This window comes from Macaca fascicularis, chromosome 2, assembly GCF_037993035.2.
Source record: "Macaca fascicularis isolate 582-1 chromosome 2, T2T-MFA8v1.1".
NCBI lineage: Eukaryota > Metazoa > Chordata > Mammalia > Primates > Cercopithecidae > Macaca > Macaca fascicularis.
In genome coordinates, this window is record NC_088376.1 from 37498172 (window position 1) to 37525702 (window position 27531).

General features: G+C 50.8%; 2 protein-coding genes across 13 annotated transcripts in view; one reads left to right on the forward strand and one right to left on the reverse strand.

Moving 5' to 3' along the window:
* Nucleotides 1-21248, forward strand: part of CEP63 (centrosomal protein 63) — a 124668-nt gene extending 103420 nt beyond the window's left edge. For all 8 annotated transcript variants that reach the window (XM_074031083.1, XM_074031086.1, XM_074031089.1 and 5 more), the window contains one exon: nt 20992-21248. In XM_074031083.1, the coding sequence (XP_073887184.1) occupies nt 20992-21013 (22 nt within the window). In that variant the 3' untranslated portion in view covers nt 21014-21248. The remainder of the gene's footprint in view (nt 1-20991) is intronic.
* The window catches only part of KY (kyphoscoliosis peptidase), a 49966-nt gene continuing 28021 nt past the window's right edge, over nt 5587-27531 (reverse strand). For all 5 annotated transcript variants that reach the window (XM_015445112.4, XM_015445110.4, XM_065539949.2 and 2 more), the window contains 5 exons: nt 26032-26140; nt 24431-24548; nt 15855-16043; nt 14323-14513; nt 5587-10141 (listed from right to left, as the gene is read on the reverse strand). In XM_015445112.4, coding sequence (XP_015300598.2) covers nt 9246-10141; nt 14323-14513; nt 15855-16043; nt 24431-24548; nt 26032-26140 — 1503 coding nt within the window. In that variant the 3' untranslated portion in view covers nt 5587-9245. The remainder of the gene's footprint in view (nt 10142-14322; nt 14514-15854; nt 16044-24430; nt 24549-26031; nt 26141-27531) is intronic.

Below are 27531 nucleotides of genomic sequence, written 5' to 3' on the forward strand. Positions count from 1 at the left end.
CCCCTCTGCCCTCATGCCACCAGCCTCTCCATAGCTGCCCCTGCCACCATAAAGGGGGACGTCACTGCCTTGGTCCCTGCACAGCTGGGGCGAAATGATGGCTGATTCCTTGTGTCACAGAGGCAGTCAGCCATTCCCCCTGCTAGAAACAAAGCAATCTCGGCACATGCTTAGGGCGGGTGGATTCCCTCGAGAAGAACGCCACTCCTCCCATCGATTGGTTGCCTATGCCCTGATTGTTTCCCAGAGGCAAACACCATGAGCACTCCCAGTCAGGTGGCAATTTTTCTCTTTCTGTAAATATACATTTCCCACAGGGGCAACGGAGCACACTGCTGTGCATATGCTTTCCTAGTTGAGCAAAAGAAGGAAATGACTATTTAGGATGTTGTAACTCAACAGCTGTTTTGGTCAACAGCCATGTAAACAACCCAGAGATCTATCATTTTGTTTTTGAAATGACAAGGCAATGTTCACTTCAAAAATTTACCGATCACTTATTCTAAATGCAAGGCACTGTTTAATCATGGAGATAAAAGAGCAAACACACTCAGCCTGGGCTCCTTCTCCCTGGAGTTGATATGCCTGTGCGCATTTGTGTCCTCTGAGCTGGGTGGCATGCATATTGAGTGGAATCCTCCTGGAGCTCAAGGGAGGTCAGGAGGCCCCCAGCACATCCTGAGACCTTTGGTTTGAAAGCTGACTGGTTGTCAGTCCATGGGCTAGCTTATGGGAAGCCAGTGCTCCCCACTGGTCTGAATAGCCTCTGATATGGTTTGGCTGTGTCCCCAACCAAATGTCATCTTGAATTGTAGTTTCCATAATCTCCACGTGTCATGGAAGGGACCCAGTGGGAGGTAATTTAATCATGGGGTGGTTACCGTCATGCTGTTCTCATGATAGTGAGTGAGTTCTCACAAGATCTGATGGTTTTCTAAGGGGCTTTTCCCCCTTTTGCTCAGCACTTTTCCTTGCTGCTGCCATGAGAAGAAGTATGTGTTTACTTCCCCTTCTGCCATGATTGTAAGTTTCCCCAGCCATGGTGAACTGTGAGTCAATTAAACCTTTTTCCTTTATAAATTGCCCAGTCTTTGGTATGTCTTTATTAGCAGTGCGAGAACGGACTGAACAGTCTCCTTCATTATTTTGGTCTGAGCCCTGATTTGGCTACATTTAAGATGGGATTGGCAAATACATGGCACACCTTACCCTTCAATTCATTGTCTGTGGATCACTAGCTAGTCATGACCCTCTTTCCTACTGAGCCCAGATGTGGCCTCAGAATCTGTCTAAACCCAGTACCCCAGGCAATGGTGACTAAACGTCTAGAGTGCTGGTTTAATTGGAGAGAGGGAATCTCTTGGTGGGCCCTGTCTAGGTGGCCTTCTCATTCTCAAACCTTCATGGCTTGGCGTTGCCACTGGATACACCAAGCACTTCGTGGTTCTTTGTCTTTTTTATACCTCGTCCTGCAGGGGCTCCTCTTCAGAGGACCAGCCTTGAGGATAACTGTGCTCAAAGAAACCACGAGTTCGAGTGTTCCCTGGAGCATTAGTTTCCAGCATATCAACGGGCTTCAAGACAGTCCCACATACTTAGGCTTTGCTATAGAAAATGTTTATACCTTTAGACCCTAAATAGCTGTATTTGCCATTTTGCAACTCTTTCCTGAGAAAACAGGTTCTTCTGGGCTTTAGAAGCTTTCCCGTTGCTTGTTGGTCTCTGTTTGGGTGGGAGTGGGATCAGCAGGTGCCCTCAGCTAAATGTTTATGTCACTCTGGGTTAAACAGAAGCATCAAGCTTAGGTGATATAATCTTCAAACAGGGCCATGGGGGAAATTTGGAGCAGGAACAAATCTAGATAAAGGAAAGAAAATTCCATTAAAACTGTTCACAGCCAAAGAATCCCTGACCACCCTCTGCTACCCACCTTTACAGACAGGATGGCCATCCTTCTCTAGTCAAGACCAAGTCCTACTTTCAGGATTTGTTCTATCTTCCAAATAGTCAGTACGTGTCCTCTTTTAGATATTGGACTTGGTAAAGGGCCTCTTCCTTTGAAGACCACCATTAGCTGCATCCTCAGCCTCCTCCAGGGTGGTTACTCCACCCCACATTCCCAGCCCTCCCCAGGATGTGGCCCTCCTCTGAGAGAATCTTGAGTTTACTTCCTCAATGTCCAGGATGTGGCATCCAGAGTTGGGCAAAAAGCACACAGGCCAGCCCTGGTGAAATGGGAACACGTGTTGACAAATGCTCAGTGGATGGTTATGGACTGCTGGGCCATAGTACTTCTCTGGCCCTGTCTTCCTAACCTCTCTTAGTTTTCCCAGTGAAACACTTGCCAAGCATTTACCAAGCACCTACTGTGTGCCAAGGGGCAGAACCAAAGCATGTGTATTAAAGGAATTCACATCCAAGGGGCAGAACCTCCAAGTATTTCCTCAATCCCAGAATCTTGTAGAAGGTTCTGGCTTAACAGATGAGTAACAAAGTGTGACATGAACGTGAAAGATGGGCAGATAATTTCCCATGGCTTGGGCAGTGGGAGGACTAGGAAGGTCTGACAGAGTGGTGGGCTGGCCTAAGCCACGAAGGCCAGGCAGGGCTTCCTCAGGCAGGAAAAGGCGTCCTGGCTAGAAGGGACAGCACATATAAAGCACGCTGGTGGGAGGTACATGGCCTGCCTGGTGTCACATGGTTGATGATTCTAAGGGGCTCTCAGGGAGAGTCATAGGAGACAAAGTGAAGAAAGCAGTATAAGGCCAGAGTTAGGGTCTAGTCTCATCCCTGAGCAATGGGGAACCATTGGTCGGTTTTAAGTAAGAGTGGAGCGTGGAACGATCCTCTTGGCTGTTGTGTTGAGGTTTTCCTGGATGGCAGGGGTAGGAGGGAGAGAAGGAGAAATAAGAAAGAAGCTGCCTTTCATCAAATTAGTCCACAGCACCTTGCAGGTGGCCCTTGGAGTACATGTTTATCCTATGTAGAAGCCCCTGTCCCTTCCACAAACCATCTTGTGAAGCCCCTTCAGTGACTGCCGGATCCCAGACGGCTTTGGGTGTGCTGACTCCACACATAGAACCCTCACCCAGTCTTTCCTGAGCCCTCCATAGCATAGGCAAGTTAACTTGTGTGTGCTGCACAGGTCTCCCTTCTGGAAGAAGTTGCTGATTCTCTGCAAGGAGTGTAGGTAGCGGAGAGTCTCCAGCTGTTAACACCTTCAGGGTCTGCCTGAGCTTTTGAACTGAGACCAAGCTCTTGCTAGGCAGCCCCTGCAAATGACTGAGCATGATGGTTTCTCTAGGGCTTGGCCATTTCTGTACAGCTTCAGACACCTCTAATAAAAATCTTTGTTTTGGAACTCCCTGTTGGGTTGGCTGGGACTTGGTCAGACTTGCACCATTGTCTGAGCTTCTGTCTGCCTCCTCCTGCTTGCCCCCTCCCTTTTGCCTTCCACAGGTATTGCCTCCAGCACACTGTTTGCATTCCTACTGTGTCTCAGCATCTGTTTTCCTGGGAATACAGCTGGCCCACCTGAACATATGATCTGTGCTGCTGTTGGTGCAGGAGGACAGGAGGGAAATAAACTGGAAGCCATGGATGTGGAGAGTCTGGCTTCGAGATGGAGCTTGTTTACCTGCAGGTGGGGCTCCACTCCTGAACCCTGTTGAGTCCCCCGCCTGGCTGTGGTACGAAGAGCTACCCTGCATACCCTCACCCAGTAGTGGAGTAGGCCGAGGCAGCCAGTATGGGGTCCGGCGAGTGACATGCATCATCGAAGGTGCTTATTATTTTGATGAAACACAACACATTTCTTTCAGCCCATAAAATCAAAGATGTGCAAAAAGGCTGTTTTCAGGGTATAAAACACCCCTTGTTTCCCTGTGGTAGTGCATAGCTATTATGCCTCTGGAGCCTTTGTGCATATTTCAGGTGTGAGTGACACGAGGCTGACTGGGTGGCCTTGGCATCTTGTTTCTTTAGAGAAAAAGGAGGAGACAGGGCTTCTTCCCGATTCCCTATAAAAACCAGTTTTTCTTTGAAGACCTACCTTTCCCACTAGTACCTAATACCAATTATGTCTTTCCAGAGATGGTGAGCTTCTTCTGGTAGGATTTCTTGGAAACCTTGTCTTAATAACCCGATCATCCTGGTGCGGTAAGAATATACGAATGGGAGGCCAGTGTGGACAGTAATAGGGCCGAGAGGCTTCATCTCCCCATAGAAAGTATAAGACACAGACAGTATAGCTGAGATGATGAGGACCTGGGCTGTAGCGGGTCGTGGGAAAGGAGAGAAAGTGGAGTTGGGAGAGCAGGTGGGAGGTGGGACACATCTAGAAGGGACTGGGTTTCATCACCAGTAACTGCCATGAGTCTAACTTAGTTATCTGGTTGGATAGGGATGCATTTACTGAACTGGGGACCCAGGAGGAGTTGGGAGTAATTTGAGGAAGAGAAGTAACTCCAGTTTAGCATCTTTTGACTCGGAGATGCCTGAGATGTCCCAAAGAGGACATTCCAGTTAACTTTCAGTTTCCTTTAGTTCTGCTTGCAAAATCAGACAGAAGCAACATCCTGTCAGAGGCTGTTCTTCCCCTTTGGTCCCTCTGCTGGGCTTTCTCCAGCCCCTTGCCCTCAGGCAAGAGAGGAGCCAGCAGTGCAGTCTGCCAGGGGCTCCAGGGGCAGGCTCTTAACACAGCAGGGCCCTTCGGCTGTTCCACAGCAGGGCCCTTCAGATGTTCTGTAACTGACAACCCCAGGCCCACTGCCTGCCAGCATCTGTTCACAGAGACACGGCATCACAAACTCTCCGGACTGGAAGGGACGTTGGAGGTCATCCACTCCAGCTTTGGGGATGGCATTTTCAGACTGTTCTAATAACTCAAGAGTTACTCCTTCTTTTGTGCGGAAGACTGTTTCTTCTGACTTCCTCTTAATATGCTGTCAGGTCTCCTTCCTAAGGAGAAGCATGCTGGGCCTCGTTTTTGTGGATCTAGCAGCGAGAGACATGACGAAGCCAGATTTGGGAACACAAGTTCTTTTTGTCCTTCACACTACAGCTACGAGAATGGTCTCCATGGTTACAGCAGCTTCTCAGAAATGTCTGGATTTTTCATTTTCTGTATTTCTCTAAATATCTAATTTATGAATAATCTGCTTAGGTGAACCCTGGAAAGTTTCTGCATGTATATGAATATCAAGAAATACATATTTATATACATTCAAAATAAAAGAAAAGTAGGCTGATAGGCATTTTTGGTAAATTTTTTTCTCCCACTATAAAAATAAATTAGGATTGACTTTAAAATTTTCAAGTTAAACAAGATTCAATGAAAGAAACAGTGCCTTCATGTTCTTCAAAGGCATGTGAGCCATAGAGTGGCTGAAGCTAACCTAATTATGTTTTCTTTAATGTGAAATAGCTATTTACCCGACATTCCATTTGCATCTCACCGTCACATTCAACTGGCTGGGACATTGATTTTTTTCTAAGGCTTCCTTTGAACATGAAAGTGTTTTTCCTGTTTCTCTCCACTCCCCACCTTGTGAGATCCATGATAAGAATGAATCAATAATTACATTGTTGGATAAAAATGAATATAAATTTTATTGAAAAACAACACCAGCAACAACGTGGGGAAAGCATACTTAACAGCCACCGGCCCACACAACTCAATGCACACATTATGAGAAGTAATCACCTCTTTCAATTGCTGACTACTTACTCCAAATGAAAAGAAATTATAGACCTAAGATAAACCGAGGTGGGCTATAGAGGCACACCATCTTTGAAAATTTTGCCAATAGCAAATGATGTAGTGATGCTGTTAACTCTCTGTTTGCTGCAGACAGACCAGGATATCTCAGGAATTAATTGGTTTCGAGAAGAGAAAACCCACTCCTTCTAGTGAACATGGCATCTAAAACCTCAGACCACTGGGAAAACTTTTCTCCTTTTCAAGTCCTTTGAGAAGAGGATTTCACAAACTTTCTTGGCAACTCGTCCCTCCTGCTTAACAACAGGAAATAGTTCTTTATGTCTAGCCGAAATCCTTCATGCTTCAGTTAGTCTATTTATTTCCTTTTAATCTCAGCAGGCAGTGAGGAGGCTGTCCTGGTAGGACAATGTAACATATGGGGAACTCACAATGATCATAATCGGATTGAAAATGGAGTCCAGCTGAGCTGGTGGCACTTCTGAAACAAGCTGGAGAGAAGTGAACTGCAGTCATGGTGGTAGTGCCTCTGCCCACCACTCCTCCACCCTCGGTTCCCTTCTGCCCTGTGGCCTGGGGGCTGCCATCCCGAGAATTGCAAGCAGATACCCTCTGAGTTTGATCGGTTCCAGTCCTTCATTGGTATAGTAATGAGTGTAGTCACAGCTGTTCCATCCAGTCCTACGTCCAGTGCTTCTGTTTCAAGAAGTGATTTCCAGGCACAACCGTCCCATCACATCCCTTGTCTTTTCAACACACCAGGTTGCCCCCCAGGATGCCTTCACAGCTTGTGCGTGACAAAGATGTCCTCCGTGTACCCATGAGGAAGCGCTGAGAAGCCACGAGAAAGCACCTAGTGATTTTAACATAAACATTTCCACAGCATTTTCAAGTTCTGCGTAAAAAGCCGGGTGATAGAGCGGCCTCGCGGCGTACAGAGCCGGCAGCTCCGCACTTCGGACACCTGGGGGCGCCCGTGCCATTCCGCCGGCGACTGGGACTCGTCGCCCGGGAAACAAAGATGGGGATTTGGAGAAAAGCCTTCAAAATGCAACTCCGAATGTCTACCCTGAGCAGCATGCGTGTAAAAATTCATGAAGATTAGATTTCATTTCATGTATTTTTACTTCAGTGGAAAGAAATGCAGGTGATTTTCTGACTGCTCCTACAGCTGTCTTTACAAACGGGGTGCTTGGTTAAATGAGAGGGAGGGGCTTGCCGATGCCCTGCGGTGCTTTGAGAGGCGGGGCCTCCCTCTCTGGTGCTGGGGACAGCTCCTATTTTGCTGGGTGGCATTCTCTGCATGCTCCAGGATGTATTGATTAATTATATTACATATCGAAAAGGTATGGGGTCTCCAGCAGGACTAGGCGAGACAGCCAGCGCGGGGTCCAGTGAGTGACATGCGTCATCCAAGGCACTTATTATTTTGATGAAACAAACACATTTCTTTCAGCCCATAAAATCAGAGGTGTGCAAGAAGGCTGTTTTCAGGGTGTAAAACTCCCCTTGTTTCCCTGTGGTGGTGCATAGCTGTTATGCCTCCGGGGCCTTTGTGCATTTTTCAGGTGTAAGTGACACGAGGCTGGCTGGGTGGCCTCGGTGGCAGAGACTGCGGAGGGTGCAGGACCAGCCCAGGACAGTTCAGTCCCCCAGGGGCGACACCCCTTGTGCTCGATGCCCCCGGTCTGTTGGATGATGGGCACCTTTGTGAGCTGGCTCTGGGCTAGGCCACCCTGCTGGGTGGCAGTGGGGACTTTTAGGGGAGGGATCCCGTGGGATAATGAACAGAAGTGTCCGGAGCCTGGATCTTCAGTCAGGACCTGGGCAAGGGAGGCTGCTGCCACCTGGCAGTTTCCTCACCCTGTGCTCTGGATGGCCAGGCCCCCTTTGTTCACCTCTGTAGCCCAAGCATCTGGCACTTACCAAAGCACCCCATGGACATTTGTTGGATACAGGGATGTGAGGGTGAATGCCACGGAGGAAGCTGTGAGGGTCCCAGCTGGCCCTGGCTGTGGCTGAGCCTGGAGGCCTGAGGAGGGGCAGTGGGGAGAGGTACCAGGCAGTGCTGGCTCTCAGGGGTGGGGGGCACTGGGACAGCCAGGGGTCACGGAGCTGGAGAATCCAGGAGTTCGGCAGGGAGTGTGTCTGTGTGCCAGGATGGTTCTGCAGTAGCCATGCGGGGCCTCTCTCGCCTTTCCCTCTCATGTGCCCTCGCTGAAGCCAGCCTTTCCTCCGTTGCCATGGCAACGGCAGCCTGAGGCGCTGCTGAGGGCCAGCTGGGCAGCCGAGGCCTCTCAGTCTGGCCTGAGCAAGGAAGGGGCCCTGAGCTGTCCCCATGCAAGGTGAGACTGGAGGTGGGTATCTTCTCAGGGAAGGGATGAAAGGAGATGGGATGGGACGTTTGCTCTGAGACAGGCACAAAAGCTGCTCCCGTGCAGCTGGAAGTCTTCCCAGCCCTGGCTTTGCTGGTAGAGACGCTGGGGGCAGGCAGAGCCCTGTTAAGGTGTGAGTCTCCTCGGCATTGCCGCACTGCACTACTCACCTGATCTGCGGCCAGGTCCTTATTCACGGCTATCTGCAAGGCTCCCCAAGGGCCTGGCCAGCCTCTGGAGGCTCCCTGTGGAGGCGGGGCAGGGGCCTGAGACCCAGGCTCTGCGAGGGCCTGGAGGGCACTCCAGGCCTTAGACTGAACTAACTACCCTGTGCACTCCTCTCAGAGCAGAGCTGGAGGTCTTACACCCTCAGACACAGGCTGCAGCTCTGCTGACAGTGTCCCTCCCACCTGCACAGCCACAGCGGGCATGGGCTGCTCTTTGCTTTGGAGTCTCCTCACAACTTTCTGGTTGTCACATTCCTGACTATACTTAGGGATGGTGGAGATAATCAGCTTCCAGCCAGTTGTGGGTCAGCTAGATTCCTCACCACACCCTTTTACTAGGGCTCTCGAAGAACAAGAAGTAGCTAATGAAGAAGCAGCAGGATGCGGAAGATGATCAGGTCTGGGAGGAGAAGATAGTCCAAGATTCTCTGGGGGCCTGGAGCTGTCGAGAGGCATGGTGATGTTGCTTGAAAGGGGCTCTGTGATTCAAGGACAACTCAGCCTTGCAAATCATGTCCCCTTGGGCACGGAAGAGAATTCTCTAAGCATCATGTGAAAAGCTGTCAACCTGGGCAATATCCCTGCTTTCCCACATCAGCCCTACAACAACAACAACAACAGCAGCACTAACACGAGAAGGGGCATCTGGATGCAGGTGTACAGTTTACAATACCTTAGATTTACATAGCACCTTTTTCTTCTAAAGAGCCACTGCTTCTGTCCCCTCAGTCACAGCCACATCTGAGTGAAGCCTTCGGAACACAAAGATCACAGCTCCTGTTTCAGAGGAGGGACACTGAGGCAGAGGCCTAGAAGGGATTTCATGCAGACTCAGTGGTGTCCAGGGCTCCCTGCACTTCCCTTGAGCCCTCCCTGGGGAGGTCTGGCTTGGCCCTTTGGGAGGGTAAGACCGGGGCACAGGCCTCACTGGGCATTCACCTTGTATTTCAGGATGTAGGAGTAGAAGTTGTGGTTGGCATTCTCCAGCACCATGACATAGACTTCCTGGCAGCCAGCTGTGCTGCAGCTGCCCTCCCAGTAGCCCTCGTGGTTCAGGGTCAGGGGCCATGTGTCCTGCCCCTTTACCAGGACTTTGGCAATACCATGCAGCTTCAATTTGAATGGGATGTTCCGGTTGGCAGGAAGCACACCCGACAGAGGCTCCAGCAGCTCATTGTCCTGCCCCCAGTTGCCAAAGCTCTCAGGGAACATGGGCCAGTTCACCTTGGTGTTGGCACAGCATAGGAGGTAATTAAAGACGAAGATGTAGTTTCCTGGTTCCTGCCTCTTCTTGACAAAGATCTTGAGGGCAAACTTGCCGGCATGGGGCAGCTGGACTTTCAGCTCGGTCCGCTTCTCCCAGTGCAGCTGGAAGATGTAGCGCCGCTGTGTCTCCTCAGTGATGGGGCCATCATCCCCATGGAGGGAAGCCAGGACGTTAATGCCCTCCTCTACGCTGAAGCTGATGGAGCAGCGCCCATCGCTGGTGTGGATGATAGGGTCAGGGTGGGAGGGCTTCATGATGCCCATCTGCTCCGAGAACCAGCTGGGGCCCACGGGCTGGTGAAGCTCAGCAGGCAGCCGGACACCCATGTCCACATAATTGCACTTGAGCGTGTACTCCAGCACTGAGCTGTAGATGTCGGAGTTGCCCTTGGCAAAGATCTGCAGCTTGTGAGTGCCCATGGTTGGAGGGTACACCTCCAACTTCATCCCATTCTTCCTGAGGCTCAGCAGCCCATGCTCTTGCTTGCCGTTGAGCATGAACATGAACAGTGTTGGGGCGCAGCTCTCAATGGTGACCGTGGCCTTCCCGTTCACTGTGGAGAGAAAGTCGGGGTCAACAGAGATGGGTCCAGCATGTGCTGATGTGCTGGTAAATGTCTAACAACTGTCTCCCTGGGAGAAAAACGTCTTGACTTATAGTGCTTGCCTATTTCCATGGTGTCAATACTTTCACCACAGTCCATTTCAAGCACCCAATATGACTTCACTGAGCGTGGCAGCAGCCAGTGGCAGCGCACCGCTGGAAGGGTTCCCTACTCCCTTCAGGTAGTTTTCTTTGAGATAAATGAAAGCTAAGGAGCCTCTAGAAAAATTTGTCGCCAGCGGTATGTGTGCATCCTGCCCATTTGATTCACATTAGATGAAGGTTGCCTATGTCCAGAGAGGATCATGGGGCAGGAGGGGCACCTTCTCCCCCAAGTCTCAGGTCTAGCTTTCACCTTGCTCCCTCCAGCATCTATCTAAGTGTCAATGCTGTCATGTCAACACATTGTCCTTAAAACTAGTGAGAATGGCTTCACTCCCTGAGACTGTGCACAGGAGGTTGGGGTGGGGCAGTTCCCTGATCCCCACGTCCCCCACCCCATGCTTCTCACATAGGTGTATCTTAGCCATGTTTCAGGAATGGGTCCTGAAAAGCCGGTGTGTGCACAGGAGGGTCTTTTGCAACCCCCACACTGCCACACACCACCACCCCCACCGCCGTCTCTCCCTTTGAAACTGCTCTGCAGTTCCATCTTCATCTGTCCTGGTCATTGATTTTTCAGGGAGAATTGGTCAGTTCTCTAGTCTTTGTAGCCCATGAGGACCCATCTGCCTGGTCCTTCCTGGCTCCCAGGGCCACAGGGAGGGGCAGTGGCTTCTTAGAGCCTGGCCTTACTTCTCTCAGAAACTGGTCATCTGCTCCCAGCCCCAGCAACCTCCCCAGCCCTGTTCACAGTTGAGCGCAAAGGAAGGAGAGAGGCTGTCTGATCCACGTCACCAGGAACGTTCCCCTAGCTTGGGCTCTTGGTGGGGGAGGCAGGACACTGTGCCTGGGCTCTAGGATAACGTCCTGAATACACTTCCCATTGAATGTGCATTCCATGCCAACTCCCACCTCAGGAATGGGAGAAGCCCACACGGGCCAGCATGATGGGGAGGCTGCTTAGACAGCTCCTCTACCTTCTTCACGGCTGTTCTACCTCGAAAGCTGTCCCAGCCTTCTCAGATGCTGCCCACTCTGCACCTGCCCTGCACTCCCACATGTCCCCCCCGCTGCCTCCGTTTCCTCTCTGCCCCTCAGCTTTCTGGCACCCCAGTGACTTCCCTCTGCCCCCACCCTCCAGTGACTTCCTAATAATGAGGCCCCTCAGACCTTGGAGGACCTAGGCTGCTGGCCTCCACGCCTTCCTCGGAGTCCTCTCCTCCCTTTGCAACCCCCACTCTTTGAGGCCTGGCCCTCATCCCACTGTCTGAGCACTGCTTAACCCCAATGCCATTGCTTCCCCTTCTGTTACACTGAAATCGTGTGACTCTTGGTGCTTGAGTGCTATTTTATTTGCCTACTTGCTTTCTCTACTGCCTTCAGCCACTGCATGCCACATCTGTCCCGTGGTAACCTCCAAAGGAAAGTGACCAAGATCAACAGACTTGCTATCTCCTCTTGGTGAAAACCCCCTGTCCCCTCACTTCTGAACTAGCTCAGTGGGCAGAAGCTACCTCAGCTCCTCACTGCGCATGGCCCCTGTCCTGTTCCATCTCACAACTGGCTGTGAGTCCTGCACAGTGAGGCCCAGATCCCCCTGCGATTCACTTTTGATTGTGGAGCACCACCCAGCACCCCACAGAGCAGCCCCAGGGCTCCTTTGAAAATGTTTGCCTGGCTACTCCCGGGCTCATGGCAGAGCCCTGAAGCTGGAGACCCATGCAGAGACCTGTCTCTTCCTGCCTCGCCAGTATCAAGCACTCTGGTAGATCCTCCAAGGCCACACCCTTCATGCCTCAGGGTCCTCCCACCCACTCCTCCCTCCCCACCACTTCCCTCAAACCTGGATAAGGCCTCGTGGTAATGTCCCGATGGCAAAGCAGCCCACCCGGACCCTTCAGCTGAGGCTGAGTTCCCTGGCAAGCTCTCTCCTAGCCCTGGCTCTCCTTCAGAGAACGTTCCACTGCTGTAATTCATCACGTGAGCACTTCTGTGTAGTGTCTGAACTCCTTGCCGGGCTGTGGGCTCGGTGGGGAAGGGGCCAGCCTGCTTCATTTCCTGCCATGTCTTAGTGCCTGGTTGCGGTGTCTCACCCAGAGGGTTCTTGCCAAAGGTGTGTTGAATGACTGGGAAGACTTGAAATAAAGGACTGGTCACCCCTGCAGACCTCTGTGGGAGCCCATGGGCTCTTCCAGTCCCCCCGCCTCCTCCACCTCTCCTTTCCCCTCCGCGGCGCTCTCCTGGAGCCCGGCAGCTTTCCACCCCCTTATCTAGGTGCCCTCTTCCTTCCCTTCCTTTCTGCTCACCTCAGTTTCCCTATTTTGCTTCCTTCCCCTCCCCACTCTTAACTAGCTACCACAAAGAAATACTCTGTAAATATGTATCAGATATATGGAATCATATTTAGGTTTAGATTTCTATAAATTAAGGAATCTGGTGTTTATATTTTTATGTCTCTTAAAAAGGCAAACTCCACTCAATGGCATCAGTTTGGTATTGCTTTGACCTGGTCAGTTCTTTCCGATGGTTCAATGGCCTATGATACATTGAACAAGCCCTCCATCTATTGTAAGTGCAGGAAATGGATTCCCAAAGTGAGCAACTTCAGGCTGTTATTTTAGCCACAGGAGCTGCCAGGTATTTGGAGATGGAAGAGTATGCAAGAGCTCAGCAACCTGGCAAAGGAAGCTCTTGTGTGGTGGAAGGGACAAGTCAGTTGGAACTAACTTGGGGGCACCTGTGCTTCCGGCTGCCCCATTGCCCTGCAGTGTGGGTGGGAGCTCCCCAGGGGCTCTGGGCCACCCACAGGCCCTTTGTGCTAATAGTCAGCATGATCTCAGACCTCCTGTCCTGGGTGGATGGCGTCCCCAGTGGCAGAGACAGTGCCGCCAGGCAGTCCTTTGCTGAGGTGTGGAAGGCTGGGCTGACCTGACTTACAGGGCTCTGCAGTGTGCCCAGGCTGTGTGCCCAGCACTGGATCAGGTGCCAAGGCCTTGGAAAGGCATAAGAGACAATCTTCCAGAGAAGGCCCTGCATTTTTGTGACCAGTTCTGGCCCCCCCAAGGTAGCCCCCATATGCCTCAGAGTATGCAAACATACTCAGATGCTATGGCTCCATGGTGAGGGTTGGGGGAGCAAATGTCAGCCCAGGCCAGCCATGGGAGATGGCTAAGCTGGGTATCCTATACTGCCCCAGGGGGTGGGCTGGAAACCGCTGGGTCCCGCCTCCAGAAGGGAGGGGTACTGAGCCAGCCAGACAGAGGTCTGGAGCCTGGCCCTCATCTAGGGGTGCCTGAGTTTGGAGGCTGGGGGCTTACTGTGTCCCCTCTTCTCCTCTGCTGCCTAAAACATGTCCATCTCTGTCTAGCTACTATGCCTGTTCTCTTCTCCCAAGACCCAGCTCAGAGGCCACCTCCCTAAGGAAGTCTGCCCCAAGTCTCTGTCTTGGGTGGGACTGCCCCTACCTGTCCTGGGAGACCCCTGCTGCTCCCCACCCTTGCTGGTTGGACCACCAACACCCAGATTGCAGCTCTGCTGAGGCCATGTATTCTCTCCAGCAGGAGTTGGGGAAGAGAACACAGCAGGCCAGTAGCTTCTGTTGAGCACCTGAGCCCAGAAGCTATGTGTAGTGGGGGTGATGCAGTCCTTTTCCCTGCTCTGTGAGCTGAGAGAGACTCACCCAGCTAGGAACCACTCAGCCCTGGCTTCTGTGACAGGCCAGGCTGTGTGTCCAGCCCTCAAGTTCTAGGAAACCTTCAGCCTTCAGACACATCCCTTTCTGGGTTTATGCTAGTGTGAGTGAGCTTCTGTCCCTGCTGATGTGGCCTATGGCCCTTCCCTGCCCTGATGGCCTGGGCTGCCTCAGCAGCCCCCACACATCCACATGCACACACAAGCTTTGTGCTAAGCTCACAGGCCATGCTCCTGGAAGGGCATGCCCTGAAAGCACAGTGTCAGGCGGGCTCCTGGAGGACAGTGCGAAACGCTCCATCCCTGCTGCTAGCACACAGGCACCTGCTCCGGGCTCACCTGTTCTGATCATGGAAGTCTCCGGGTGGGCACTCAGCATCCCTTTGTTGTAGAATTCACTCTTGTGATACATGTTGTTCTCAAACTGCCTCAGAGATTGAGGAGGTTTTAGCAGCTGCCAGTTCTTGTTGTCTGGGAAGTGGTCCTCGATGAACAGTGCAGGATGGGTGAGGAAGTAGAACTCATTGTAGCTGGAGCAGAGACAAACTGGTTAGCAGCCAGCTCTGTGTAGAGGAGGCAGGGACCCAACACACCCACCGGAGCGGTCCTGTGGACACCCTGGATGGGAAGAGGTGCCATCTCCAACTCTAACATGGGCACTGGAGACTCCTCCTCAGTGGATGCTTCCAGAAATTGTAGCCAAGGCAGGGTCTGAGGTCGCTTCTAAGGGAAGCCACAGTGCCCTCAGTGCCCTAGGGTGTCGTGGGGAAAATGGACTCCCTCATGCTCAAAGACAATCCGAAGTTCAAAGGGGGCAAAGGCATAGCCTGTGGAACACGCAGTGGGGTTGTGGGAAGACAGGGAGACAGAGCGCTTGAATTCACTGCCTCCATCTACCACAGCCTGTTTCTGTGCTGTGCAGCTGTGCTGGTGGGGACCTTTTGTGGCTCTCCAGGACCGACTGGAGTGCTGACTCTCCGGGTGTCAGTAATGGGGATCAAGAGAAGAACAGGGAGGCCCTTCCTGAGACGGGGGAGGCTTTGCTCTGCCTAAGAGGAGCAGTGTTGAGAATAACAGTGGTAAAGAGGGCATCTGTGAGTGCGTGAGCCCTGCGTGTAGGATGTGTGTGCACATGGCTTGTATTTGTCCCATGTGTGGGAGTGTCAAGATTTAAGCTGCAAAAATCAGACAGAGCACACTCATGTTTCTGAATAAAAAGGGATCTGAGCTGCTGATAGCATCATGATCCATGAAGAATATTGTATGTAGCCTCAGGTTAAGGCCAGGGTTGGCCAGAGCCCCAGAGGACAGAAATGCTCCAGTCCCCTGCACCCCAGCTGCCCTGCCCCACTGTGCCTCACAGTGACCCTGCACTGCCAATAGCTCCCCTTCCCCCAAAACCACAGCCCTTTCCTCAGAAATGTGATATGGTCTCACGCAGACCAGAGAGGAGAAGGAGCCTGGTGTCTGGGCAAAGTAGTAAGAGAACATTCTGGCATTTGTGCCTGGTAATGCGGTCAATGGCCAAAGTCTGGAAGGGAACCTGCCAACAACTAAAGAAGGCTATTAGCCCTGCCTTTCCTCACATGTGACCTGGGGGCAAACGCTCCAGGCTTTCAGTGCTTTGGTGGAGGGAGTTACAGGGAGTCAGAGGGGGGTGTTTGTCAGTGGAGGGTGAGGTGACAAAAGGGTGTGGGTCCTCACAATTGGCCTGGAGCCAGCCCACTTCAGAGCCGGGGAGGGGTGCGCGTGGGGCCTCCTGGCTCTCCTTCCCCTCCCGCTTGGCCTTCTCTACCTGCTGCTTCATGCAACCCGGCACCTCCTCCACTTCCACCTGCTAGACGCCCAGCAGAACTGAGACAAGTACTTACAGGAAGGTGAATTTGGAGGTGGTGGTATCCACCAGGCCGCTGCCCCAGGTGCTGTCCACCAGGTGCCATCTTCCCTCCAGGTACACAGCATTCCAGGCATGGTCAAACTCCCCCGAGAAACTCTGCCCTGTCTGGTAGCCGAAGCCCTTGGAGTAGCCAGGCACGGTCATACACTGCACTCCAGCGATCCTGGGGGCAGGACAGGGGGTCTGAGAGGAGGATCCTGCTGCGACTTGCCTCCAAGTCTGTCCATGGTCTCAGGTTTCAGGCATGTTTGCTGCCCATCACTCCTCCCTGCCTATTCTTTTTCTTGCTTCCTATACTCACATATAAACAGCCTTGAGGACTTTTATCTCTGGGCATGGGGGACAGGGAGATACAGTGCTGGCTGGTCCTGTCGGTACAGACTGGCTGCAGTCTCCGCTGTCTGCTCTTCCCCTGAGACCAACACCATTCAGATCACTTCTGAAATGTTCATCCCTAGAGCCTGCTCGACACGCTCCTCAAGCAGCTCTTCAGCAGGAAAAAATGGGGGCAAGCGTGAGGTTGGCTTCAAGAAAATAGGAGCTGGGGAAATGACAATGTTCCTGCAACAAAACCTACACGCAAGGGGTGAGCACAGCTGCTGGGAGAACCAGGGCACTCTGGACATGTGACTGAAGAGATGGGTCTCGTGACACGCGTGAGATGTTGGGGGGTTGCTGGTTGTGAGGGTACAGAAGCCAAGCCCTACTCCGCTGCTATTCCTCCCAAGGAAGCCTGCACGGGAACCCAGGGGCAGGCGGTGGGTGTCTCCAGTCCTGGCCCAGGGAGGACTGGCCAGCTGCCAGCTTGCTCAGGTCTTACTGGTGGGCCTGTCCTTTGTGAACATGGTGCAAGAGCCATCATGGTGCATTCAGGTCATCTGCTGACTGCCTGCCCTGGCCACAATTCTGGAGTCTTCTGTGGCCGTCCTGAGGGGAATGGAAACGCTGACCAGTCAACCTGAGCTTTGGGGTCCTTTTGACATTGTGCTCCCCACTGCTTATGGTAGAGATGGCACCGCTTTCTGGGAACCTGGGTGGGAAGATGGGCATGGGTCATCTCTGGGGATGACATAAAACTAGACATTTGGAGCTGAAACCCTGAGGCCCAGGCCTGGGCTGTGGGCACCAGCCCAAGGCCAAAGCAAGACCCCGGGTATCCTTTCATGGCCAGCTAGTCTTGCTCCTCAGCAGCCCTGCTCCCCCGAGGACAGCCAAGGGGGTGGACTGTGCAGACAATTTCACTGGTAGTCTGACCTAGGGACATCCCATGCTAGCCCTTCTAGGGCCTTTGTGTAAATTAGAAAAGGTGCCGCTTCCTCAAGACATTTTCCTTGCACTCATGGAAAATTAGTGTAATAGATACACAACTGTGAAGCCAAGGATGTGCTTGATGCCCCTTTGATGGGGCTCCTTTGAGCACCACGCAAGCTGCTCAGTCCCAACTCAGTGCTGACCCTGTGCTCTACTCTGCTGAGCTGAGTCTGCAGACCAGGATGTTGGTGGGACCTATTTCAGCGAGATGGGCCCATGGGGGCGGTGCCCTTCCACAGACCAGGGCTCCAGCCTCAGTTGCTGTAAGCAAGAGGGCCATGGAGCCTTCCAGGGTAATGGGGTGAAATGGCCATGCATCTACTATAGGAATAGGGGGAATCTTCGCAGTAAAAATGAACATGTAATTTAAAATTAGCAAAATATTACTAATTAATTATTTAATTATTACTAATAATTAAATATTACTAATATATATCACTTGCTGAGAGAGTAATTGGGATCAAATGTGATGTCCTGAGGGTTAACAGATTCTACTTTCCCTGCCCTCATTGTTTCTTCACATGCATGCAATGAGGATGTGTTACAATGTCTGCCTTAACCTCTGCTCACCTGCGGAAAGTCCGGGTCACTAGTGCTGAGGTTCCTTAGGGGCTTGGAAGTTTTCCAGACCCTGCCCTTTTGCCTGCTGTTTCACAAAAGGAGGTTCAGGCCTCCTAAGCCCTCTAAAGAATCCCATGAGAACATACCAGCTGGGCTCTGTGAGAAGGCTTCTTGGAGCACCTGGGGGCATGGGGACAGACTGCAAGAGAAACTAGATCCTGGTGTCATGATTTTCTGCTGGCAAAGGCCATAAGCCACTCCAGGGCAGAAGGAGGCAGTAGCTGAGGAGACCATGGAAGGAAGGGGAGCAGGTGCAGCCTGCATACCTGGAGTGCCCTCTCCTCATTTCTCTGCAGTGCAGAGAGTGGAGGGTGGTGGGGAGTGCTGGGGGATGCAGGGCTGAGGGGGTTGTTCTCAGGATGAGGAAATCTGGATGTGTTTATAGTCTGAGAGGAAACAGCTAGCAGAGAGGGACCAGTGGAAAGCAAGGCCAGGGGAGTGGGTGGAGGTGTAGGGGTGGGATAGACATTCGATAGGAGGTGGGGTCCCATCTACTCAGAGACTGGGTGAGGAAAAGAAATGATGTGAAAAATACTTAGTGAGCTAAACAGTGCCCCTGACACAACGTGAACTGACAACAGCATGTCAGTCTCTCCAGTCAGTGCGATGTCATGCCGATGCTGTGTGTGTGTGTGTGTGTGTGTGTGTGTGTGTGTGCGCGCGCGCTGCCTGCATGCACAGAGAAGGAGGGGCAGGGAGCGAGAGGGGAAGAGATGGCACAAAAGGCACCTGGTCTCTTAGCAATGGGATTATAGGTGATTTTAATTTTTTCTTGAAACTTCTCTATATTTTCTAAATTTTTAATAATGATTATGTGTTACTTTGAGAATTGGAAAAAAAAACCATAAATACTACTTAAAATTATATTCTTCAGGAAATTACTTTCCATTGCTGCCTAGAATGTCTGTGCATATCACTTTCTAGGATTATGTGGAGGGATAAGGGGAGTCCTGGGAACAATGGGGCTTGGAGAATGGCTCATTTTGCATTAAGGTGAACTGATTTAGTGGAGCTGTGGGCCTCTGGAGCACCTGGGGGCATGGGGACAGACTGCAAGAGAAACTAGATCCTGGTGTCATGATTTTCTGCTGGCAAAGGCCATAAGCCACTCCAGGGCTCCTCTTATACATACAAAATAATCTGTATGTATAAGACAGTGATTGTGGAACACGCTGCCCACTGATGCTTGTCCTCTGCTCAGAGCCACCTGGAGTCAAGGAAGGAAGGAGAGGAATTTAGCATTTGTGCAGCTTCCAGGTGGTGGGGTAAATCAGAGTGGGTATGGAATGTCCTTCTGGGAGAAGCCATGTGTCCAGGGGGACATCCTGCCCTCAAGGGGGTGAAGTGGAGGCAAGATTGGAAGAATGAAGTCAGGGAGCAGCAGCGAGAGTGTGCCCCAGTCCTGGAAAGGAAAGGAGGAGGAAGAAGCGAGGGGCAGGGATGTCCACCTGTACTGCTCTGAGTGGGGATGGTGGCCCCAGAGCCAGGAAATAAGGTCACCTCTCAGGTCTAATGGTCACCTCATGGGTGGCCTTGCCAGGCTCATCATGGGCAGTGAGAAAGGTTGGCATTAAATGATCTCCAGGGGTTGATTCTTCTCTGGCAGGCTGAGGAGAAGCTGGGAAGGCTGTGGGAAATGCCTGGGGCAGAAAAAAGATGAAAATATAAACTCAGCTATAAGCTTATGCCATGCTTGACTCTGATATGAGGATATTTTATTACCTGGCAGCAATGTGCCAGATGAACTGGACAAAGAAGGTCATAATGTAAAGCATTATTGTAAATATGCCATAATTCTCGTGCAAAATAATCTGTATGTATAAGACAGTGATTGTGGAACTCACAGGAGTTTCGTCTCCAGCCATTCTCGCTAGCCAGGATGAACCACAACTCTTTCATGTCATCAAAAGATCACTGGCCGCACACGCTGTGTATAAAGCATTGTAGCAGGGAATACTATAACATGACGTGGCACCATACAATGTAACACAATGTAACAACATAATAAAATATGATATCCCAAAAATAAGGCTCAGTGGCTGCCCTAGATGTGCTGACAGTTGGAAGGAGCGTGGATATGGGAACTGTCACTGGAACTGTCTCCAGAACTTTGCTTATAAAATGCCAGTCTATAAGCAAAGTCCCAGAAAGCCCAAAGGTGGAGAAATTAACTTTGCAGGCAGGAGCTCAGAGAGCATTGAAGGAGGGGCAGAGCACAGAAACATTTCCACCTCCTGAAGAGCTCCGACCAGCCACCCCAGAGCCTAAAATATCACCCAAGGAGATTTATTTAATGACCTCAGACTGCAGAATCTTCGCTTCTACTTTACAGAACTGACAACCTCAATTCCACCTCCATAGTTCATGGCTGATAGGTATCCCAAGCCACAATGAAAACATGGATGTAAGATGCCCTGAACAAGCTTCCAAGGAGCACCCTGGAGGATTTGGAGAAAGCTGCAGCCCCCTCTCCAGCAAACGTCAGGGCTCAGGGACTCAATCAGAGAAGCCCCGAGGGCTGCAAAGAACCACATGGCCACCAAATGTGACTTGATTTGAAGAGACTGAACAGAGGGGCAGCCAAGCAGAAGGCAGTGTCATTACCTGGGTACCCTTGATGAACCCTGAAGCTGCTGAGTCTTCTATGAATGCATTATCCTTATTATTTAAAAAGATCTGCGTGTTCCAGTTTGGTGCAGTGTATCCTAGTGTATTAATTTGGTATTATTTTATACTGAGATGGTCCAGGCCCTGCCGTAGGAACTGTGTGATGCTGCTACAGTCAGCACCAATGCCAGGCCCCAGCAGCAGTGTGGCTGAAATATCTGGGTGGGCAGGTGCACCCTCCACCAATGGGCTCTGACCATGGTAGACTCTCCCAAATCTGATCACCTCTCCCAGAATGTCTGAGCCAAGTGGGGGAAAAAGGGAGGGAAGGTGCCTGTAGGAGAGACAATGAAGTATGCTTTTCTTTTGCTCTTTTGTTGAAAATGCTGTGGTTTCTATACTGCAGCAGGACAAACAAACCATGGCTTATCTTTCACAATTTATGTACTTGATTTCTTATAATCTGACAGTGTGTTTATATTTCTCCCATGTGCTCTCTTTTCCCTTTTCTTACACATTACCCTTACAGCTAGGTCAATAACAAGTAATCTTGCTAATAATTCTCTCTCCAGGGCCCTGTGCAGAACCTCATGAGACGTGACTTCAGAGGCCTCCTCTCCGACAGGTGAGGGAGGAGTCAGCTATTCAGAGAGAGAGGCTGCCTTGCCTGGGGACACACAGCTAGCCGGTGGCGGAAGCAGCAGTGGATGCAGTTGTCCTGATGCACTTCGTGTTACACCAGCTCTTTTGTAAATCAAGATTTTGTTTTGGTCTGTACATTATAGGTGGTACAGAGAGTGAAATGAAAAGATGGTTTGCACTAGTGACATAGCGTATCTTTGTGAGTGCCATCCTTTGGGGCAGCTCTAAGAGTGGGGGGCGAAGATGTCCCTTTCAGAGGCCTCATACACCAGCATCAGACTTGGTGATAATTTAAGGTTATCCAATGAATCTGCATTTCCCAGAAGAAGGCTTAGATGGCCACTCCCTATCTTCTGGGGCCTTCGGAACCAAGTGATGTTTTAGGATTATAGGGGACATACTGCTAACCAGAAGCGGCCATCTGACTGTACACACTCCTGCCCCTGCTCTTGGTGACAGCTAGAGGATGGGTGGAAAGCCAGCTGACATCTGATTGGTGACAACCAGCTCCCTTAGTGTCAGGGCTCAAACTGGTAATAAGCGCCTGGCTTTATCCAAAGTCTGAAAAACCTGCTAGCTGGTGATGTGAAAGCCATGCTAACGGGAAGAGAATTTACTGGAGGCTGACTCAGGGGCAGCAGTCTGGGGAATTAAGCTTGGCTCCTGCGAGGAAATTAGGCAGAATCAATTAAGGATGCGGGCAATTGAGGCAAAGAGACATTAATATTGGATGATAGAAAGTCAGAAGGAAACTGGACCAGCAGTTACAAGCTATAGCACTAACCAAAAAACCCCACATCAGTGACTTGGGAAAGACAGAAGGAAATGAATGAAGTTGTGAAAATATCTGAATTTCCCACCAAATTACTTTATTAAATCAGTCTTTAATGAGGCAATTTCAGGGAGGTAGAATGGACTGGCATAAAGTAATGATGTCCGTGTGGGTACAACTCTTTCTAAGAAGCCACCCTGACAACCAAGCAGGGAGAAATCGGCAAGTGTGGATTACGTGTCCTCAGTTATTAAAGAATTAGCTAATTAATTTACCAAACTTTTGGCAGTTATTTTAAAGGTAAAGAGAGTTAGTAGAGGGATGCATAGATAGGTTACTGATCTTTAAAGAAAAAGTTAAAGGAATTCAGGGGACTGTGAACTATTGTTACGTATCTCAGGCGATGTGAGGAATTTTGCACATGGTAATCACCATGTTGGAACTAACTTTAAATGATGCAAAATGTTAGCGAGAGTTTCAATGATAAGCTGCAGGCCAGAATGGGGCCATTGTTAAGTATCTGGACCTGGGCAAAAAGCTGACAGTTTCACTCAAGGCAAGTGTCAATTTTCTGAATCTATGCAGGCTGGCGGAGTCTGTAGGAAAGTTCCACAGAGCAAAAGAACTCCAATCAATACTCAAGAAAGACAAGACAGGTTAAAAAACACCCACCCCAAAGTTGGGTTGGTAAACCCCAAAACTGCAGTCTCATTGAGTCCTATAGCCCTGCCAGGTATAGATGAGAGCACTGAGGCTGCAAAAGGTTAAGTGCCTTACCCAAAGGAACAAAACGAATAGGTGGTAAATTAAACACTGGGAGCCAGGTCTTTCTGGCTTTAACTTTGGCACTCCTTCTAAAGGATGCTAGGATGCTTATACTGGATCAAGGAGGCGATACCACTGTACGTGGTAGACCCAGGTCTTTCTAGCTTCGAATCTGGCATTCCTTCTACAGTATGCTAGAAAGCTTATACTGGATAAAGGGGGATATATCCTGGAACTTGGAAAAAATGCTAAGCATTTTCAAATTTGCAAAATCAGATGAAAATAATTATGTTCTGAAAGATGCTAGGCACAAATGGAGCTAAGACTTGTGGCTATTTCATCAGTTAAAAGAGAATAAGCCCCATTCCACGTAAGTCTGCTAGGAATATCCTGTCATTTCCTGTCATTTCTACATGACAGGGAAGGTTGTGGGCTGTCCTGGAGTGGGGCCTGGGAGGAGCACTGGGGAGAGGGAGCAGGTGTGCATGCAGAGGTGGATGGGAAGGTGGTGTCACACAGTGCAAGGCTGGAAACTTGGCTGAGGTCAGATTTTGGAGGACTTTGCCAGACAGTGTGATCCTTTAGCGGTGTTAGGAACCCAGGACCAGGGGAGCCTGGGTAGAGAGGCCAGTGAGGATCCAGGCTCCTGGAGAGGCCCACAGGCAGCAGGGGGTATGCTTGGGTCTGGAGTAGGGGGTGGGAAGCAGCCAGGGTGGCATCTTCTGTACCCTGACCCACTGTGGCTGCCTCTAGGGCTGTGGTCTCAGGAAATGGCCTTGAAAGTGAGAAAAGGGAAAAACAGGGAGCAGAGCAGGAGGTCGTTAGAGCAACTCAGCAGCCGGGTGGGTGCCTGTTCTTGGCAGTGGTGATGGGGGGCAGGAGGCAGCACAACAGGGGGTTTGGGCCAGGAATAGGTTGCATGCACCCAGTGCCCAGCAGCTGCCGCCTCTGCACCGCTGAGGCTATCAAAACTGCCTGCTGTGGACTAAGTGTTACGCTTGTTTTGATGAATTGCCACCTGCAGTTCTGGTGGACTGACATCTGGGTGCCTGAGAAGACTCACTCCCCGAAGCCTACAGAGACAGTGGGCAGCCGTTCATCCACCCCCGGGGAGGGGTTCTTTGATGGCCCCAGGGCTAGCTGACTGTTTTCTGGGGGAACCCAGCAGACCTCAGAGAGTAGGCTCAGGAAGCTGTGGAGGTCAGTGGCCATCCCCTCCCCCCACCCCACATCTTAAGCCTGTTTTGAGTCACTGGGAACCGGCAATGGCCCATTCTCCTGCTCAGGCCAGAGCTGTCTCCCACCCCAGCAACCTGGCCATATGCCCACTCCCAGAGTGCTGAAAATGGAGCCCAGCGACTCCAAGAGAAGCTGCTTCCTAGTGATTCAGCTGTCCAACTGACAAATCTTTTCAGGTGGGAGATCTTTTGTTTCCCCCAAAAGAGGCCCCCTGTGTCAGCCCTGAGGACAGCCTTTCACAGTCCCCTTGGCATCTGCAGCCACTGTCCTCCCGCTCCCAGGCCTGCTATTCTTTTACCCTTCAGCTGCATAGAGATGGGAGAAGGCGGAAAAAAGGCTTTTTATAACCAAATTATCTCTGTGCATTCATCTGCCATTATGTTAATGCATCGCGAAGCCCGGCAGATGGTACAAAGTCAATTATGCTGGTGTTAAAAAGGGAGAAATTGACCTTTCCAGGACTCACTTGGGTTCCAGAGCAGAGTTTGCAAACTCAGGTTTCAGGCCTGGCATGTGGGCAAAGGCACATGGCACTGTGGAAGAGGGAGAGGGATGGATCTGGTGGTCAGCACGGGGACTCCTGTCTCTCGTACCTGCACATTCTCTCAAAGAGGCCAGCGTAGCCGTCACAGTTGGTCTTCTGGGTCCGCAGGATGTCAGTGGGTTTGAAGGCTTGGCGGTCCTTCTCCTGAGCAGCTGCAATGTCGTACTCTACAGGGCGGGTGAGGGGATCATGAGGAACCTGAGCCTGGGAGGCGAGAAGACTCCACCCCTACCCCTAGCTGTGCTCTGGCCGCCACCAGCCCCAGGAAACCACAGTGGGCTGAATGGAACTACAGCCACAGCCCACATGGGATCTGTGGAACTGTCACCTCTTTTTGCAAGTGGTGAGAGGAGGAGCAGGCCTTGGCAGAGGGTGCCACCTGGCTCCCCAAACCCCTGAGGAGGGGCTAGGAGGAGAAGGGAGTAGGACAGTGCAGGGGCATGGGGCTCTCTCTGCTAATCCCCACCACACAGCTCTGCACACAGTTCCAGTGAAATCACTGATCCCGTCTTCCTGCAGCCCGGAGGCCTCACGCTGACCCATAGGGCACACAGAGCTTGTCCCCAAGTGGAGAAGGCTGCTCTCCCACAGCCTGTCACTTCACTAAGGAGGGGATGAAGACATTGCAGAGAAGCCTGAGGCCTGCGGTGAGGCCCTAAGGCAGAAGTCTCTGTAGCCACTGAGGACCCAAAGGAACTGTGTATGTGTGTATTGGCATGGGGCTAGGAGCGGTAACGAAGTCCTATAAATGTCCTGTTTCTGACCCTGCCTCTTTAAGGCACAGGCACAGCTGGTGGAGTTGGGATGGGAGCTGGGGGTCTCTCAAATCCTCAGTTTGGACCTCCTACCTGTGCCTGGCAAGCTCATTCTCTAAGCTGCATTCCCAACTGTTGTTCCAGAAGAACAAAAGAAAAGCCCAGTGGCAGCAGGCTGAGAAAGACCCAGCTGGTCTTTATGTCAAAGGACTAGGAGTCCACCTCGTGATCTGGCCCTGTCCACTCTCATTTGTGTTTGCAAGGGGGCAAGGGGCAGCATCCCTTAGCCACCACCTCTGCAGTTCTGCTTGACCTGGGAGCTTCCCAAGGCCATCCTGTGGAGAGCTGTGGGCAGCTGCATAGGCCTACGTCCCTCAGGTGGCTCCAAGAACCTTGGAGACTGAGCTGGGACTAGTGGCCAACATTGCTAGTGTAGGAGCAGGAAGTGGAGAACCCACTTTTCCTGGCTCTGGTATTTAATGAACCCTCTGCTATTGCAATCACTTTTCAAACAGCTGCAAATTCTCCCCACCAATGATCATCCTTCTTTGAGATGACCTGCTGCTCCGGGCTCTCAACTCTGTGGAGATGAGACAGAGGGAAGGCTGGAACAGAGGGAAGGCTGCTGCTGGATGAAGTTTCCAGCTCTGGGCACTGGCTATGGGCAGAAGGCTGCAAGGGATTCTCCTCCAACTAACTTTCATGGAGACTAATAGCACATGGTAAATTTTATCCTCCTTGGTAACTCTCTGGTTCATCAGTCCAGTCTCCTGGGTCCCTCTCCCCGCCCACCTTTCATGTCACTCTGCACACGTGAATAACCTGATAGGAGCAGAGGCCTGCGGGGAAAGGAAGCAAGGGATTCTAGAGCCAGCAGTGCCACAGGTGGGCCTACCTATGTGATGGCAGATCCAGATCCAGATGGCACGGACCCTTTCCAGGTCAGTATGGGCCTCCTGGAGCAGGTCACTCACCAGTTCGTCTAGGCCACTCTTGGCTGTCACCTGGGGAGCAGGAAGGGGATGCTGTATTAGGGCCTCAAGGAGGGGCTGTTGACAGCCCAATACCTTGCACCTATAGCCCGTGCTGCTCTTCCCCCAGGCAGAGAAGCTGGAGGAGAGGCCCTGAGGGGCAAAGGCTGGCTGAGGACCAATTGGGAGGAGGTGGGGGAAGTTGGACAGGGCAGGTGGTGCTGACCAGCTCAATCACAGGCACTAGAGCCACCACAGCTTTTCTCTGCAGATCTGGGGGCTAGCCAGGCAGGCATCTGGACAGCTGTAGCAGCCCCTGGTCATGGTCAATACTAAGGATTTAACATAATCCTTATCAAAATTCCAATAGCTTTTGGTGCTGAAATGGAAAAATCAGTTCTCAAATTCCTATACATTCCAAGTAGCCAAAACAATTTTGAAAAAAGAACACATTTGAAGGACACAGATTTCCCATTTTCAAAACTTACTGTAGAACTACAGTAATCAAAACAGTTTGATACTGCCATAAAGATTATATAGACGAATGGAATATAACTGAGAGTCCAGAAATGGACCCACATATCTATGGTTAGCGGATCTTTGACAAGGGTGTCAAGTCCATTCAGTGGGGAAAGAAGAGTCTCTTTTACAAATGATGCTGGGACAATTGGGTTCCCACATGCAAAAGAATAAAATTGGATCTCTACCTCATGCCATATACAAAAATCAACTCAAAATGGATCAGTGACTCAAATATAAGAGCTTAAACCGTAAAACTCTTAGAAGAAAACACTGGGGTTAATCTTCATGACCTTGGATTTGGCAATGAATTCTTAGATATGGCACCAAAGGCACAAGCAACAAAGAAAAAAACAGATAAAAGGCCATTCGTGAAAATAAAAAATTTCTGTACATTAAACGATATCATTTAGAAAGCAAAAAGATAACTTACAAAATGAGAGAAAACATTGCAAATCATATATCCAATAAGGGCTAAATATTCAGAATATAAAAAGAACTCCTAGAACTCCACAAAAACAAAACCAACCCAATTCAAAAAGGGGCAAAGGACTTGAACAGATATTTCTCTAAGGAAGGTATACAAATGGCCAATAAGCACATAAAAATTGCTCAACATCCTTAGTCATGAGAGAAATGTAAATCAAAACCACAATGAGATACCACTGCGGACCTAATGAAATGACTATTGAAAAATGAAACCAGAAAATAATGTGTTGGCATGAATATGGAGGAATTGGAACCCTCGTACGATGCTGGTGGGAAGGTAAAATGGTGCAGCTGCTGTGGACAACATTTTGATAGTTTCTCCGAAAGTTAAATGTAGAATTATCATATGATCTAGCTATTTCAGTCCAAGGTATACACCCCAAAAAACTGAAGGCAGAGACTCAAACAGACATTGT